The following is a 15,003-nucleotide window of genomic DNA, read 5'->3' as shown; positions in this document are numbered from 1 at the left end:
GGCATGACCTCGCACATACTGTGTATCCAAGGTCACGCCGGCGGGAGGTGGGGCCATTCCATTCCTGGAAGTACCAGAATGTCCAGTATTCCAGGAATGCGTCAGTGGCCACAACAGGGATGTCCAGCTATTGGTCTTTTGCTACAGTAGTTTGCAAAGAATTAGCTGTGGAACTGTATTGCCAAATTGTATTGATCAATAGATCAAAAATCAAGAGTCAGACCTCCCCCAAAATCATGAGGTTTTTTTTTTTAAAGAATTTGTTGTGTTTTTTAGACCAGTCTCTTGATGTTTGCACTCCCCCTGTCCATCCCCAGGATGTGTGCATGTGACAGTTAGTGTTTCTCACCCTCCCACATGTATCAGATAAGGTGATTTTGGTGCCTGCTGCAGGAGCTCTCACCGCGACATCTGCCCCTCTCCTGCCCAGCAATTAATTCTGTCCCCCAAGCCTCCATCAGTTCTGTCTCCACCCAACCCACCTCAATTCAGCTCCCCCACAGTTCAGTCCCCCAGTCCCGCTCATCACCACCCAATCAGTTCAGCCCCCCATCCCATCAACCCCACTGCCCTCAGTTCACCCTCCCAGCACTCATCCCATCTACTCAGAACCCAACATCAATACAGCTTTGGGATCTCGACCCACGTTTGAGAACCGCTGCTCAAGACAAAAGACTAGTCTCTGCCCAGAAGAACTGGTTTAGCAGAGGGGAACTTGCCTTGGCAATGAAGTAACCTGCCAGGGATTTGTGCTCATGTGGGAAAGCTGGCAAAGGCGTCCCCTGACACAGGGCACTAAGGTTTTTAAAAGGACAGAAACTGGTCTGCTCAGGAGCAATTTTCTCCAGCCCATGAGGAAGAAGCAACCCATCAGCATGCAACACTTCAAGATGCAGGGGACTCCCTGCCTGCCTCCCTGAACCCAAATGGTCCCCCAAGGACTCACAAGGGAAGAGCGAGCTAGTTAGGGGCATTGTGCTTAGAATGTATATTGCTTTGTATGAGCTGTACTGTCTTGTACTTTATATGATTAAGTAAAAGCAGAAATGTGTTAGATTCTATAGTAAGTGTTTTAACTGCCTTACAACTACTGCGTGACCCTGAGAGAGTAAAATAGTAACCACATCTTTGTAGGGAGAGTTCTGGGACAGGATGTGTTTAAGCAACTGGTTTATCTCAAGGGTCAGCACTGGCCCTGGTGGCCTAGGGCAGGTGTGCAGAGAAGCTCCATTCCCAGACTGAGAGCCACTGCTCAGGAAAAACGCCAGAGAGGCTAAGTGAGGAACCAGTGCTGCATCCTGCTCCAGAAGCTTAATCCACCCGGGAGACCCAGAGCACAGAGGCTTGGCTTCCCCACACAGCAGTGCTGATGGAGTGGCCAGAATCTCTCCCAGAGGGTCTCAGGGGGCAGAACCTGTGTGGTTCTGCTGAAACAGATGCAGGATTTGGAGAGTCTGTGCTGTGAGGGCAAATTCCAATATGCCAAAGACCTCAGCTTTATGGGGGCTCTCTGCACAGAAGAGCTTGTGGGTTGGGGGTGGGGGATAGGGCAGGGCACAAACAGGGCATGGGTTGATAGATCTGCCACTGTACAGACTTATATATTATTAAGAGGTGTGTCTGTATTTGTATCTACCTCGGTGATTAAATGATCCTCATCATCTCAGTATATGAAGGTGTGTGTGTATGCACTAAGGCTACGTCTACACTAGTTTATGTCAGCATAACTTACATCGCTCAGGGGTGTGAATAAACCACTCACCAGAGAAAAATAAATTACAGCAGCCTAAGCGCCAGTGTGGACAGCTGCACCGCTGCAGCACTGTATGTGTAGACAAGCCCTAAGATACTGCAGTGATGATGGCGTGTAAGTACCTGCATAGAGAGAATGCTGCTGGACTGCCTCTCGCTCAAACATGCTACGAAACATATACAGACATCCAGAACATAATGATACAAAATCATTATCTTACAGCTGTGCGCTATTGGTCCAGTTCCACAAGTACCACAGATGGGCAGAATTTGTCCTTTCATCACCCTCGCGTGATTTCACAGGCTGAGAAGGGCCACTAGCGATGTTTGACTTTGACAGCACATATTGATCCAGGCATCCAGGGAAAGTAATTGGAAGGTGCAATCCTGAAAAAAATCCAAATAAATAAAGAAAATAGTCAACATACTGTTAAAAGGAGCAGTCACCTCCTGTTCAATGAAATATAAAATAAAAATATGCAGAGAGGAGCTACAATCATCGGATGACTCAGTAAAATGATAAATTCTTAGGCTCCTTTACCGTGTTGGGATCTGCTAGCAGAGACCCTTATGCCCACAAGGAGTCCCCATCCAACTGCAGGAGCAGAGCCTTAACCATAGCCACAGTTCTCATTGTACACAAATATTGGTTATTCTGTTCATTCCCAATGACAGTGCTAATGTAGGAGTCTGTGTTACACAACTCCCTCCACTTCATTAAAACAAATCCCTCATTTCTCAACACAGAATAACTCAGATGTAACAGGGCCTAATACTGTGGGCTTTACACTGTCAAAACTACAAGTGATATTGATTGGAACTTTGTCTGAATAAGGACCACAGGACTCTGTCCACACTAATTACACACAAACAACAAGATACTCTTTCATTGAGCATATTTAAGGTTTGATTTTGTATCTGCTGAAATCTATGGGAGTTTTGCCATTGACTTCAATGGGAGTGGGAGCAAGCCTCATATTGTAGCAACAGAGATCTCAGAAGTACCGAAGTAAATATTATTAATAATCAAAACATCAATGATATCTACCAATAGGTGGTATATTTTCTTTTTTACTTTGCTGACAAAAAGCCCTTGCACTGTGCCTTTATTTTGTCCTGTGTGGTTTTCATTAACTCCAACATACTTCACTTTTAGACATTTCAAACTCTTAAGTAATACTCAGGGAAAAGTCAAGCTGTTCGTATTATTTCCAGACCTCATTTTAGTGTAAAACCACACTGTGCTAAGTTTATTAAGGTATTTGTGTAACTTCCCTTTTAATGCAGACTCACTCCATTTCAATATATCAATTTAAAAACAAAATTGAAGCTATATATTTTCTAGTGGTGCGATACGAGCAGCCCTTCACTGAGCACACAGCTCCTCTCTGAAAAGCGCCTCTGTTAAAATAGCATTGTGCGGGTCCATGCTGATTGTCTCTCGATGATTCCTTATTAACACGCTCAGTTTATAGTCTTGCAAGTTCAACCTAGGCTCCGAAAGTCAATTTGGGTTCTTTATTCCTGGTGAATGATGCATGTGAAGCAAAGGTTTTGCAGGTCAAAATCAGGGCCTCTGTTACCCGTGTGTGCACCTTTCATCTTCAGGTTATACCTTTCATGTTAACTTTGCAACCCCATTGTATGGAAGTAACTGATTTGAACTTCATAAGCAATTACCAATATGTTGATGTTGCATAGGGAGGAACAGCCTCCCATCTGTGTGGGCTCTGCAGCACCGACAAAAGTAAAATCCAGTAAATTCTTATTGTAGTCACTTAACTCAGTCAAACTCACTTGATTTTGAATAGACACAGAGAGCAAATCTGATCAGTAAAAAGGGGCCATTTTTCCGTATTCACTCTTCAAAGTAAGGAAGCATTTTAACAGGGTAATTTTCCAAGGGTCACTCTTAGGATAAGTTTTGGGCTGTGTGACGGGGTGTACAAACCCCTCACTGGACAGCAAAGGGTGAAAGAGCAGCTCTGGGCTCAGCAGGCCCTGCCCCTCTGTCCATGTCAAGCATGCTCCACTTGGAGGTGGGGCTTAAAAGGGAGTCGGTCGGCTCAGTTAGGGATGGAAAGGGTAGGGAGAAGGGCTGGTTCTGGTTGCTCCAGTGGACGACGCAGCCAGACCCAGACCAGGAGGAGAAGCATTGGTGAGTGGCAGCTCTTATGGACTGGAGATGGTAGGCAACCTGTGTGGAAGTGCTGGCTAGGCCAAATTGCAGAATGCCTTAGGCAAGGGGGAGGTAGGAAGTGACCCATGGAGGCTGACTTGAGGCACCCCAGGTGAAAGGCGTTGGACAGGCCTCACAGGGCCCTGAGTCGCAACCCGGTGTAGCAGGAGGACCCAGGTTCCCCTACCCCTCCTACTGCGACCACTAGGTGGGGTGACTGCCAGAGATTGTGACCACTAGACGGCGGACACCAGACCCATTCACAGGCATCGAGCTCTGGGTGTTCAGGCACAGAATGGAAATTTCAAAGCAGACGGTACTCAAACATTGGGGTGGTTTATGCACTCAGCCAAGATAAGCAATGCTCAAGCAACAACATGCTCAAAACCTCACTATCCTTGGAAGGTGTGGCTGTCAGTCTGTCTGTCTTCTGCTCCTCATTCAAGATGTCAGCATAATCCAATGACAACTCTGTGCACACTGTTCTTTCAGGAGCCTGGTCTATGCACAGTATTTGCGTAGACCAGTTAGGATGCAGAGTTATATTCGTATAAAGGATCCATATGCAAATATAGCTTAAACCCCAACATTTACAGGAATAAGATATACCAATAGAAACCCGGTATAACTACATCCACACTAGGGGGCTGTACACCTTTAGCTATCCCCTTTTCAAACTGACATAGTTAAAGTGGTACAACTGTGTGTAAACAACCCCAGAGAAAAGAATCTATACCAGAAAGTTGTGCCTGCCCACTAAGAATGCAGACAAAGGGGCAAATATTTTTCCCACTTTTTTCTTTATACCAGAGACAGAAGACTTTAAAAAACAACTTATTTGTAATTGTGTGGGAGGTTGTATTTCAATAGTTCCTATGTTTACAAGACCAGGGTAAGGAAGACCATGCTGAAGACCAATCTCCAAACCAAAGAGGAAAGCCTAAATTTTAGGCCTCTCAGCCTTATCAGTGTCCCTTTAAGAAATAACACTGAGGATCGATACATCCCTGGGCCACTGTGGAGCCCGGCACAGGAATCCAGAGCAGTGGAAATGTGCCTCCAGACCCCAGCACTATTGAGAGGCAGTTCGGCTACAAACCCCATTGCATACTCTGTCCCCAAATATACTCTAGCGACACCATCAGAGGACCCAAGCACATCAGCCACATGATGAGGGGCTCATTCACCTGCACATCTACTAATATGATATATGCCAGCATGTGCCAGCAATGCCCCTCTGCCGTGTACATTGGCCAAACCGGACAGTCTCTACATAAAAGAATAAATGGACACAAATCGGACATCAGGAATGGTAACATACAAAAGCCAGTAGGAGAACACTTCAATCTCCCTGGACATTCAATGACAGATTTAAAAGTAGCCAACCTTCAACAAAAAAAACTTCAAAAACAGACTTCAAAGAGAAACTGCAGAGCTACAATTCATTTGCAAATTTAACGCCATTAATTTGGGCTTGAATAGGGACTGGGAGTGGCTGGCTCACTACAAAAGCAATTTTGCCTCTCTTGGTATTGACACCTCCTCCTCAATTATTGGGAGTGAACCACATCCACCCTGACTGAATTGGCCTTGTCATCACTGGGTCTCCACTTGTAAGGTAACTCCCATTATATATATGCCTGTATCTGTAATTTTCACTCCATGCATCCGAAGAAGTGGTTTTTTACCCACGACAGCTTATGCCCAAATAAATCTGTCAGTCTTTAAGGTGACACCAGACTCCTCCTTGTTTTTGTGGATACAGACTAACACAGACTAACCCCTCTGATACTTGAGTTCAGCTACTAGCACTATATAAAGCAACTGTTCCTGCAGCAGGGCATTCTGGAGTGTAGGAGTTCCCTGGCCATGCCCTCATTATCTCCAGGCCTGCTCCCAACACCCTCTGCGTGCCTGCTGTGGAAGCTTTATGGCTGCTCTACGGTCACTTTGTACTACCATGGCTGGTGCAAAGTATCCAAAAAGCACATGTGATTTCAGAGTCTTTTTCCGATTTACCTTTACACTCGTGAAAATCAGGAGTAACTCACTGGAATTACAACAGTGTAAAACTGGTGAAAGAGAGGAATCGGGCCCTGTCCTATTATATTTTGAAATGGTTGCATATACATTATGTGATTCATTCAACTGTTCAGAGGCTCTCTCCTATGGGTTTGGTGTCAATTGGACAGATACAAATTAGAGATGGGCTTGACCTGCTGTGCTCAGATGCTGAGCTGGGTTCTGCTTCGCATCCAAACTGCCTCAAGGTTCATAGCAAGGCTTTTGGTTCAGGCCCACCTTATATACAAATAAGATTTTTGTTTCTATAAAGGATTCATCCTTATGAAGAATCAGACATTTTATACGCAGTGCATCCTAATCTAAATGTCATGGGGCTCAATGAATAGATTTTGAAATTCAAGTTTCAAATACTTGTGAATTATTATATAGAAAATTGAAATTCCCTCATCAAGGGACATGATACTGCTTAGCAAGACAGGGAGTTTGGGACAATTGAAGCTTGGATAATAAAAGTTATGCTGTACACAGAGCAGCAAATGCACATAAATAAATTGCATTGCTTTTGAGTTTGATTAGATAGAAGTATCAAAAAAGTAGAATTATAGAAAAAAGACTTTTTCCTTTTCTTCTCTGCCCCTTTTGTTCTGCTTATGATCTTTGTCACCCATTGCGTTAGGTAATAAAACCATGCTAGTTTTTTCATTCCTCTCCAAACCTTCTCTCCAGTTACTCCACTGCAATGGACTGCCAAAATAGACTAAATATTTTTTTAATTTTCTTCTGATCATTTGTTTTTCATTTTTTTTTTTTTTGCTTCTTGCATGAATATCCCACTATAAAAGGCTCCCAACAGTGCTTACCTACTGCTATGCCATAAAGGAAAAGGAAACTGGTGATAGGTAAGTGAGCAGAGTTATCTTCTAAAATGGAATATCCCTGCTTATGAACATATATGATTATCAGTGAATCATTGAACAGGGCATGGAAGATGAGACTACAACAAATGTACAGTGCACATAATTTTACCAAATACCAGTTGTTGATGAATGCTTCCTGTGAGGGTTCTCAGGGTGCCCAGGGCTGTGAGTCACTTTGTTACTCCCATGACCTCCAGCAAGAGGGAGACTTGCTTCTGCTTAACAGGGTGTCAGCTCCCTGACACCACCAGCCACCCAAACAATCTCCTCTGGCCTGTGCCAGCCCTTACTCTGTCGTGCAGGTTAACAGTAGATGCACCCCAGGTCCTAAGCCCCTCTGAAGTGTTCACTTGTAGTGTCCAGCCTTTATCCAATGAAAACTTACAGAAATACCAGGTCTGCTGTCCCAAGGGAACAGTGCACAAGTGGGACCGTTCCCCTGCTTACATTGGTGTCACGAACAGGATTCTATCCACAGGGTCCATCCCATTGGTTTACTGGTTGAGTTCTGGTAGCACTGTCATTCATTGGGATATAGTGGGATATTCACTGTCAACCATTAAAAGCACATAAACATTGATTTAGTTGGGGATTGGTCCTGCTTTGAGCAGCGGGTTGGACTAGATGACCTCCTGAGGTCCCTTCCAATCCTGATATTCTATGATTCTATGCCTGGTCGAGAACCCTACCATGGAACTAAAGAACTATGGGACCAGTTTGCTGAACTTCAGCACAGATTATCAGACCAAGACAAGAAGCTAGAACTGAACAGAGAGAAGCCTTATCACTGGCTAAGGCAGTAATAGATCAACAGGCAGCAGAAGCTAAGAAACCCCCTACTATTTATGTTCCACGGGAGCAGAAGGTCACAGTTTAGCATCTTCCCGACTAGACCAGGAGACATTACAGTAGAGGAGTGGATAAAGTCTGTGAAGGCAGCTATGTGTGTGCTAAGAATACCTGAAAAAGATCATTTGGACTTCATAGAGGAACACCTCAAGGGCTAGGCCAAGGCCTCAGTAAAGCTCATGGCAATGGCAGACAAGAAAGATTTGGAAAAGTATCTGAACTCCTCCTGCAGGTTTATAAAGACAAGGTACCTATTGGAACCAGACTAAAGAGTTCTTTGAGAGAAAGCAGGAGCACGGTCAAACTGTCCGGGTATATGCGTATGACCTCCAGGAGAGAATGAGAAAAGTGGAGCGGAGAGACCCTCGACGAGTTCCAGACCCAGATATGGCTCTGAAAGAGCAGTTGGTGCTGGAGCTCTGGGTTGATTCCCTCTGCCGTGAAATGAAAAGGAGATACAAGGAAGAGCCCAGTAAGAAGTTCCATGAACTCATGCAGGCTGCCATTATGTGGTCTGAAGAAGAGGAAGTTCCTGTGGCAGAGATAGCTGAGCCTAACCCCCGTACATGAAGTGGGTGCCTAGTGGATGCAACTGCTGGGGAAAAGACCCTGCCCCAACACAGTTAACACTGGAAAGTTTAAGTGAAGTTGTCCAAAAACTGGCAGTCCAACAAGAGGAGATACTGAAAGTGATGACCGAGTTGATGAAAACAAAAAATTCCATTAGTATGCCAAAATATCCAATGGGACTGGGATCCCGAAGATCCCCACTGAAGGACGAGCTGGGAAGGTACATTTGTTACACTTGTTAAAGGCAGGGCATACTAGCCGAGAATGTCCACTGAGAAGGAGAGCAGAGTCCCAGGCACTCAAAACCAATGGGGGGCCAGGAGTGAGTGGTCCATCTACAGTAGAAGGCCAAGCAGTGGCAGAAGGATTCCTAGGCCTGTCCTTGGTGGAAAATTGCTCTGCAGACAGTGTTAATAGGAATGCTGGCAGTGTCAGCATATCTAGTGACTTCCGCAAGTGAGCATTTGGAGACTGTCTAACTGCTGAAGTACGTACAGTGGGGGCTGAAGCCCAGATGTTTGTTAGATACTGGCTCAGAAGTCACCACCATTACTGAGTCGCATTTTCAAAAATATTTGAAAGACAAGGAGCTGACCATGCACAGTACATGCTTTGTACATCTAACAGCAGTTCATAGTGATGTGATGGGATGCCTTGAAGCAGACATAGAGTACATGGGCCAGACACTGTCAGGAAAATGCATCTTCATCCTGAAAGACAAAGCCTCTGAAGGGAGCCATATGGGAGAAGGAGTCCCAGGGATTCTAGGAATGAACATCATTACTGAGCTGAAGGAGCTACTGCTGCCAGGAGAAGGAACCAGGAAGATGAACCATCACGGGCACTCTAAGAAGAATGCTCTGCTGAGTAGAGTACTGGCTCCAGCAGAGAGGCAGAGTTGTTCCCTGGGCCTGGGGCGGGGGGCAGATTGGAAATGTTAAAGTGGGCAGAAAACAGAAGACTGTTATTCCTCCTTGTAGAGGGAAGATCCTTAATGAACGCTGCTGGGTACTAGGAAATACCAATGGATATCGAGTGCTTGCAGAGCCTATATCTGCGGCAAGCCTACCTAATGGGCTCCAGCCAGCCAATGTACTGATAATGCCACCAAAGGAAGAGTAGCGATGAGTCTTCTATATTCAAGTGCGAAGGCAGTGGAGTTGCATCCTCAAAACAGAACTGCAGAGGTACACAAGCCTGAGGAGGTGGCTCCTCAGGTGAAGGTAACATTGGAAGAGAATGGAAATGAGCTGCGGGTGACAAGGAGGGAGAAGGGAGGACAAGTTACAGCTTAGGGCTAGATCCTGTTTCCACAAAGTCAATGGCAAATTCCAATTGACTTCTATGGGCCTAAGTCTGCAGATCTGGAAAATATTAGTTTCATGTCAAAGGTCTATTTTAAATAAACCATTAAAAGCATTAACTATTTCTAATGCAATTATTCAGTAACATGCAATGACTGTTGCAGTGTTAAGTTGGGTTTGCAACAAATATATGCAGTACTCACACTGAAGAGGGAAACTTGAAAAACATTACAATAATAATGAAGTCAACATTTCAATGGGAACAAGGACAGGACCAGAGGGAAGGGATGTTCCCCTTATTAATGTTCCCCAAGCGAAACCATATAATGCTTTTTTCTCTTCTAAAATGTGTTTTTAATTGTGTTGCTAAGGCAACACCTAATCTAACCCAGGCACAGTGTTACCTCACAGTGCTGAGTTTTAAAAGAACAAGATGATGGTGCTTGTGCCTAAACTTCTCCCCTTAAATATCAGGGGGTTAGTTGTTTTGATATAAAAGTCAGTGTAACTTCTTAAATTTTATTATTACTACCTGATGAATCATTTATTGGAGCAGCCTCATCTAACAAAAATACGTCAGGACTGTTTTGAAAATCAGAACTGCCCTGAAATCCTTAGGACTGCTGGGCATATACATTCACTATAAGGCCTCTTTACACTGCCAAAGTGGCATAAAGTGATCCTAATGTAAATAAGAATCAGGACTTTGGAGTCCCTCAGAGTACAGGAAATTAAATATACACAGTGCCCTCATTTATTAGTCTGTGGGTGCAAAAACAAACAAACAAAAAACAATTTGGCATCGTTTATAGATTAAGTTCTTCAAGGCAGGGACTGTCTCATTAATTTTTTACAATGCCTAGCACAACTCAGTCTCTAGATGTTACCATAATACAATTAATAATAACTAATAGTTAATAGTAGGAAGCAGTCTTTATTAGCAGATTCCAAAAGCACCTTTGACATAATCTGTTCTAATGGTAACTGTCCACCTATTCTTCCACTGGAAGACAAAAATTGCATTTGTTAGAGCTGTATATTTGTTAATCAACATTGTTATCAATTAAAATTAGCATGCAGTTTCTTCACTTGGCATTTATACAGTTTTTTCAAAGCGCTTTACAAACTGTAACCAACTAATCAATCCTTATGAAGTAGGGAAATATTGTCCCCAGTTTGTAATGGGGAATGGGAGGCAGGCAGGTTAACTGACTGGGTCAAGAGCACAAAGTGAATCAGTGTCAGAGCTATGGTAGGAACCTAGGAGTTCTTGGCTCCCAGTCTCATGTTTAGATCATTAGATCATTTTTCTCTCTCTTGTAGGGCCATATCTTGGTGTCAGTCATTTGTGGCATAGAACTCTCAGGAGTCTGAACCCTGTAGACCTAGACACAAGTCCATAAACTAAAATAATGCAAGTTCCCCTGTACAATGGCTGTATAGTGCTTCTGTGGCTGATCAATCTCTCCCCCATCCCAAGGGAGCAGTCATAGACCAATGTGACCAAGCTGGGAAATGACATAAGGGGAGACAGTGAATGCGTGCAGTCCCTCTCTGAACTCCCAACAGGGGGCAGGTTTCTCTAGCTGACAGCTCTGCAACTGTGTGGTTGAAGATCCAATGCATAGGTAAAGGGGAGGAACAGACAGCTCTTCACTTTCACTGCCCCTTAAATAACTGCACACCCCTTACATAGTAAATATTTGGGGAGGTATTATATTGGGTAAGGGACACATTTGCAGTCTTCCTCTCTCTCTGCTGAAGTCACACAACTGCCCTACAGTCCCAGCAGAAACAGACCTAGGACACACAGAAAACTGCTTGAGGAGATAGGACCTACTGTGGCTCTAAGAGCCTCTCAGTGCCAACTGGCAAAGGATTCACTGTCATGTAACAGCCATTCCTATCAGGCCTACAAACTCACTACACCTAGCACATTGCTGTCATAGCGTTTATCTATAAAGAATGTTGTGTGAGGTATCCAATGAAAACTTATATCATACTGGTTACCACAAGCACTGTGAGATGTACGTACAGGTATCATGCCAGATGTTGCAGGTCGATACTAAAAATACATTTCAACTATGTAACCAGGCAGAATTGATTAAAAAAATGTTTTCCCAGACAAAGGAATATTTATTTACCCATCTGCTTATATCTCTGATGTAAATTAAGCAGGACAAGCCAAATAAATAGGAGTTCATTTGCATCTGAGGTAAACAGGAAGAACAAGATAACAGGAGGATGAGAAAGCAGTAAGCACACCTGAGCACAAAGCAGCGGGGAAGAAGGATGTTATCTGGAGATAGACTTCAAAAGGATACTTTCAAAGGTTTCCTGGACTGTCAGAAGAAGGGAAAGATCCCCTTTGTTATCCATCTCTCAGGGAGCAAAAAGGACAACACTCGGAATACATAAAAGGAAAGGAGTACTTGTGGCACCTTAGAGACTAATCAATTTATTTGAGCATAAGCTTTCGTGAGCTACAGCTCACTTCATCGGATGCATACTGTGGAAAATACAGAAGATGTTTGTTTTTATACACAAATCATGAAAAAATGGGTGTTTACCACTACAAAAGGTTTTCTCTCCCCCCACCACACTCTCCTGCTGGTAATAGCTTATGTAAAGTGATCACTCTCCTTACAATGTGTATGATAATCAAGGTGGGCCATTTCCAGCACAAATCTAGGTTTTCTCACACCCCCCCCCCAAACAAACCCACTCTCCTGTTGGTAATACATGTCGGAATACATGTGTAACCCTTCTGCCCGTCAGAGTTGGCAGCAACAAGGGCCGGGTTCAATATCTAGGGGTTCCATTCCAATAACACAATGCAAACCGGCTCGAGCCCCCACCCAGTGACCTGGGACAAATATATACCACCCCTGCTGGGCGCCTCCAAGAGGCAATACTTCCCCTCTCGCAAGCACATAGTCTGAGTGTAGCAAAAGCCTTTTAATAACAGAGAGAAACAATGTGGCATTATGTTGGGGAAACACCACCAACAGGATTCATAACACAACCCATGAGCAAAAAAAAACCCACCCCAGGCAAATTGGGGCATGCCCTTTTCCCTTTGGTTCTTGAGTCCAGCAACCCCAAATCACCCAAAGTCCCAAAAGTCCAATGCCCCAAAAGTCTCTGTCCCTGGTCAGGGCAGCCCCAGAGTTCGAAAGTTTATCTGCAGAGCTTTACCTCCCAGCCTGGGTGGAAATGGGACGGGGGTAAGAGGCACCTTACATGATCTGAAGCTGACCGCCCCATAGCGGCGCCCCGCTCCGCCAGCCGCCCCACAAACTCCTTCGCTCAGCTGCACTCCGCTCCGCCAGCCGCCCCACGAACTCCTTCGTTCAGCTGCGCTCCGCTCCGCCAGCCGCCCCACGAACTCCTTCGCTCAGCTCCCCAGCCCACAAGCAGCTCCTGCCATCCACACACTGCTCCGCGTCGAACTGCTTTACCAGCCGTCCCGCAAACTGCTCCACAATATATCTTTAGGCTCCCCCACTACTTAACACAACACTCAGTGATTTCAGCTCTTAGGTGAATTCAGCTTGTAGTAGGGGAGCCCCAGGGCTGGTGCACTGTCAGCCCAAAGTGAGCTCAGCAGCCTATAACTAGACTTCTAATGAAATCAAAATTAGCTCTGATATTCCACAGCGGAGAGAGGAGGAAGTGCAATTAGCATGTAAGGCCCTCACCAAGGGGCCCATGCCACCAAGTATTACTACTTGTCCCCAGCCTCTCTCCATTCACACAGATTTGGAACCCATGACCCTTGCCTAGCGAGTGCTACTTAGTTGATGGTGAATCCCTCCATCATAACAAAAGGCCACGTACAGTTCCAAGCACAGTTCCCATAATCAGGGTAATAACAATTTATTCTTCCTGCCCCAATAACAGAGACACTGGGGATCCCACAGCAGCCAAAGTGACCATTTGGGCAGCTATGGTCTCATTCTAGGCGGGGTGGGTGTGCCTATGCAAATGAGATCGGCCCCTGAAGTTCTTTTCCACAACTTGCCACACCTCACCACCAGATGTCATGGTGGAGCTCATCCTGACACTGCTTACACATGAAAGTTGGACTGCGGCCCTGGTGCTGCTGCGTGATTGCTTTACGTGAAAAACTTATCTTAGATAAATGTTTTAGCCTGTTAAAAGATATGACTAGTCCCTTAGAAGTGTGCTATGCATTTGTTTTACTGGTAACCATCACTGTTTCCATTATTCTTACTCAGTACTCCCTTGAATCTGTGAATCTCTGTTCTTTGTTAATAAACTTATTCTCCTTTTATTATGAAGTCATCTCAGTGCTGTGAGCTGAAGTAGAGGATGCCTTCACAGCTGAATCAAGTAAGCTGGTGAGTACACTGTCTCTTTGGAGGCAGAGGACTTGGTAATTACTGTGAGTGTTCAGTGACTGGGCCTGGACACAGCAAGGGGATGCTTCTGGAAAGTTCGGGAACTGGGGTACACCAACCATTAACCTGCAAAGCAAAATAAGGGCCGGCAGAGTCCTGAGAAGTTTGTCTGGTGTGGCTAACAGACTGGGGGACAGGGAGCTGACACCCTATTTAGCACCAGCAAGTCTTTCTCTCATTGGAGCAGGGGGGTAACATGGTGACCTGTGGTTCTGGATGACCTGAGAAAGTGTCATGACTACCCAAGCAGGTCCACACCTCTGGATCAATCAGATTAGCTGCTCCAATTTCCGGGATTTGACCCATCAAATGTGGAATGCACTAACATAACCACAGATCCAAATGCCAGTACCATTGACAAATGGCTATAAACTAGCTATCAGCAAGTTCGAACATCAGAGGAGTGAAGTTCTGGAACAGCCTTCCAAGGGGAGCAGTGGGGGCAAAAAACCTAACTGGCTTCAAGACTGAGCTTGATAAGTGTATGGAGGGGATGGCATGATGGAAGTGTGTACAATGGCATGTAGCCCACTGGTGACTGCAGCAGCAAAAATCCCCAACTGCTAAAGACCGAATACTAGATGGGGAGGGCTCTGAGTTAGTACAGAGAATTCTTTCCCACATGTCTGGCTGGCGGGTCTTGCCCGCATGCTCAGGGTCTAACTGATCACCATATTTGGGGTCAGAAAGGAACTTCCCCCCAAGTCAGATTGGCAGAGAGCCTGGGGTGGGGTTCACTTTCCTCTGCAGCACTGGTCACTGCTGCTTTAAGCTAGTATAAATGGTGAAGTTTCTGTAACTTGAAGTCTTTAAACCATGATTTGAGGACTTCAGTAACTCAGCCAGAGATTAGGGGTCTATTTCAGGAGTGGATGAGGTTCTGTTGCCTGCAATGTGCAGAAGGTCAGACTAGATGATCACTATCGGTCCCTTCTGACCCTAAAGTCTGTGAATCTATGAGACTTCCTGATGGTGATCTTTCA

At 45.0% G+C, this 15,003-nt stretch overlaps 1 protein-coding gene across 1 annotated transcript in view; it reads right to left on the bottom strand.

The window, feature by feature from the left end:
* CPED1 (cadherin like and PC-esterase domain containing 1) overlaps positions 1-15,003 on the bottom strand; it is a 218,620-nt gene that overhangs the window by 140,739 nt on the left and 62,878 nt on the right. The window contains exon 6 of the mRNA XM_048836189.2: positions 1,974-2,139. Within this exon, the coding sequence (XP_048692146.2) occupies positions 1,974-2,139 (166 nt within the window). The remainder of the gene's footprint in view (positions 1-1,973; positions 2,140-15,003) is intronic.

Source organism: Caretta caretta, chromosome 1, assembly GCF_965140235.1.
Source record: "Caretta caretta isolate rCarCar2 chromosome 1, rCarCar1.hap1, whole genome shotgun sequence".
Classification (NCBI taxonomy): domain Eukaryota; kingdom Metazoa; phylum Chordata; order Testudines; family Cheloniidae; genus Caretta; species Caretta caretta.
This window is presented reverse-complemented; position numbering and strand designations above follow the sequence as displayed.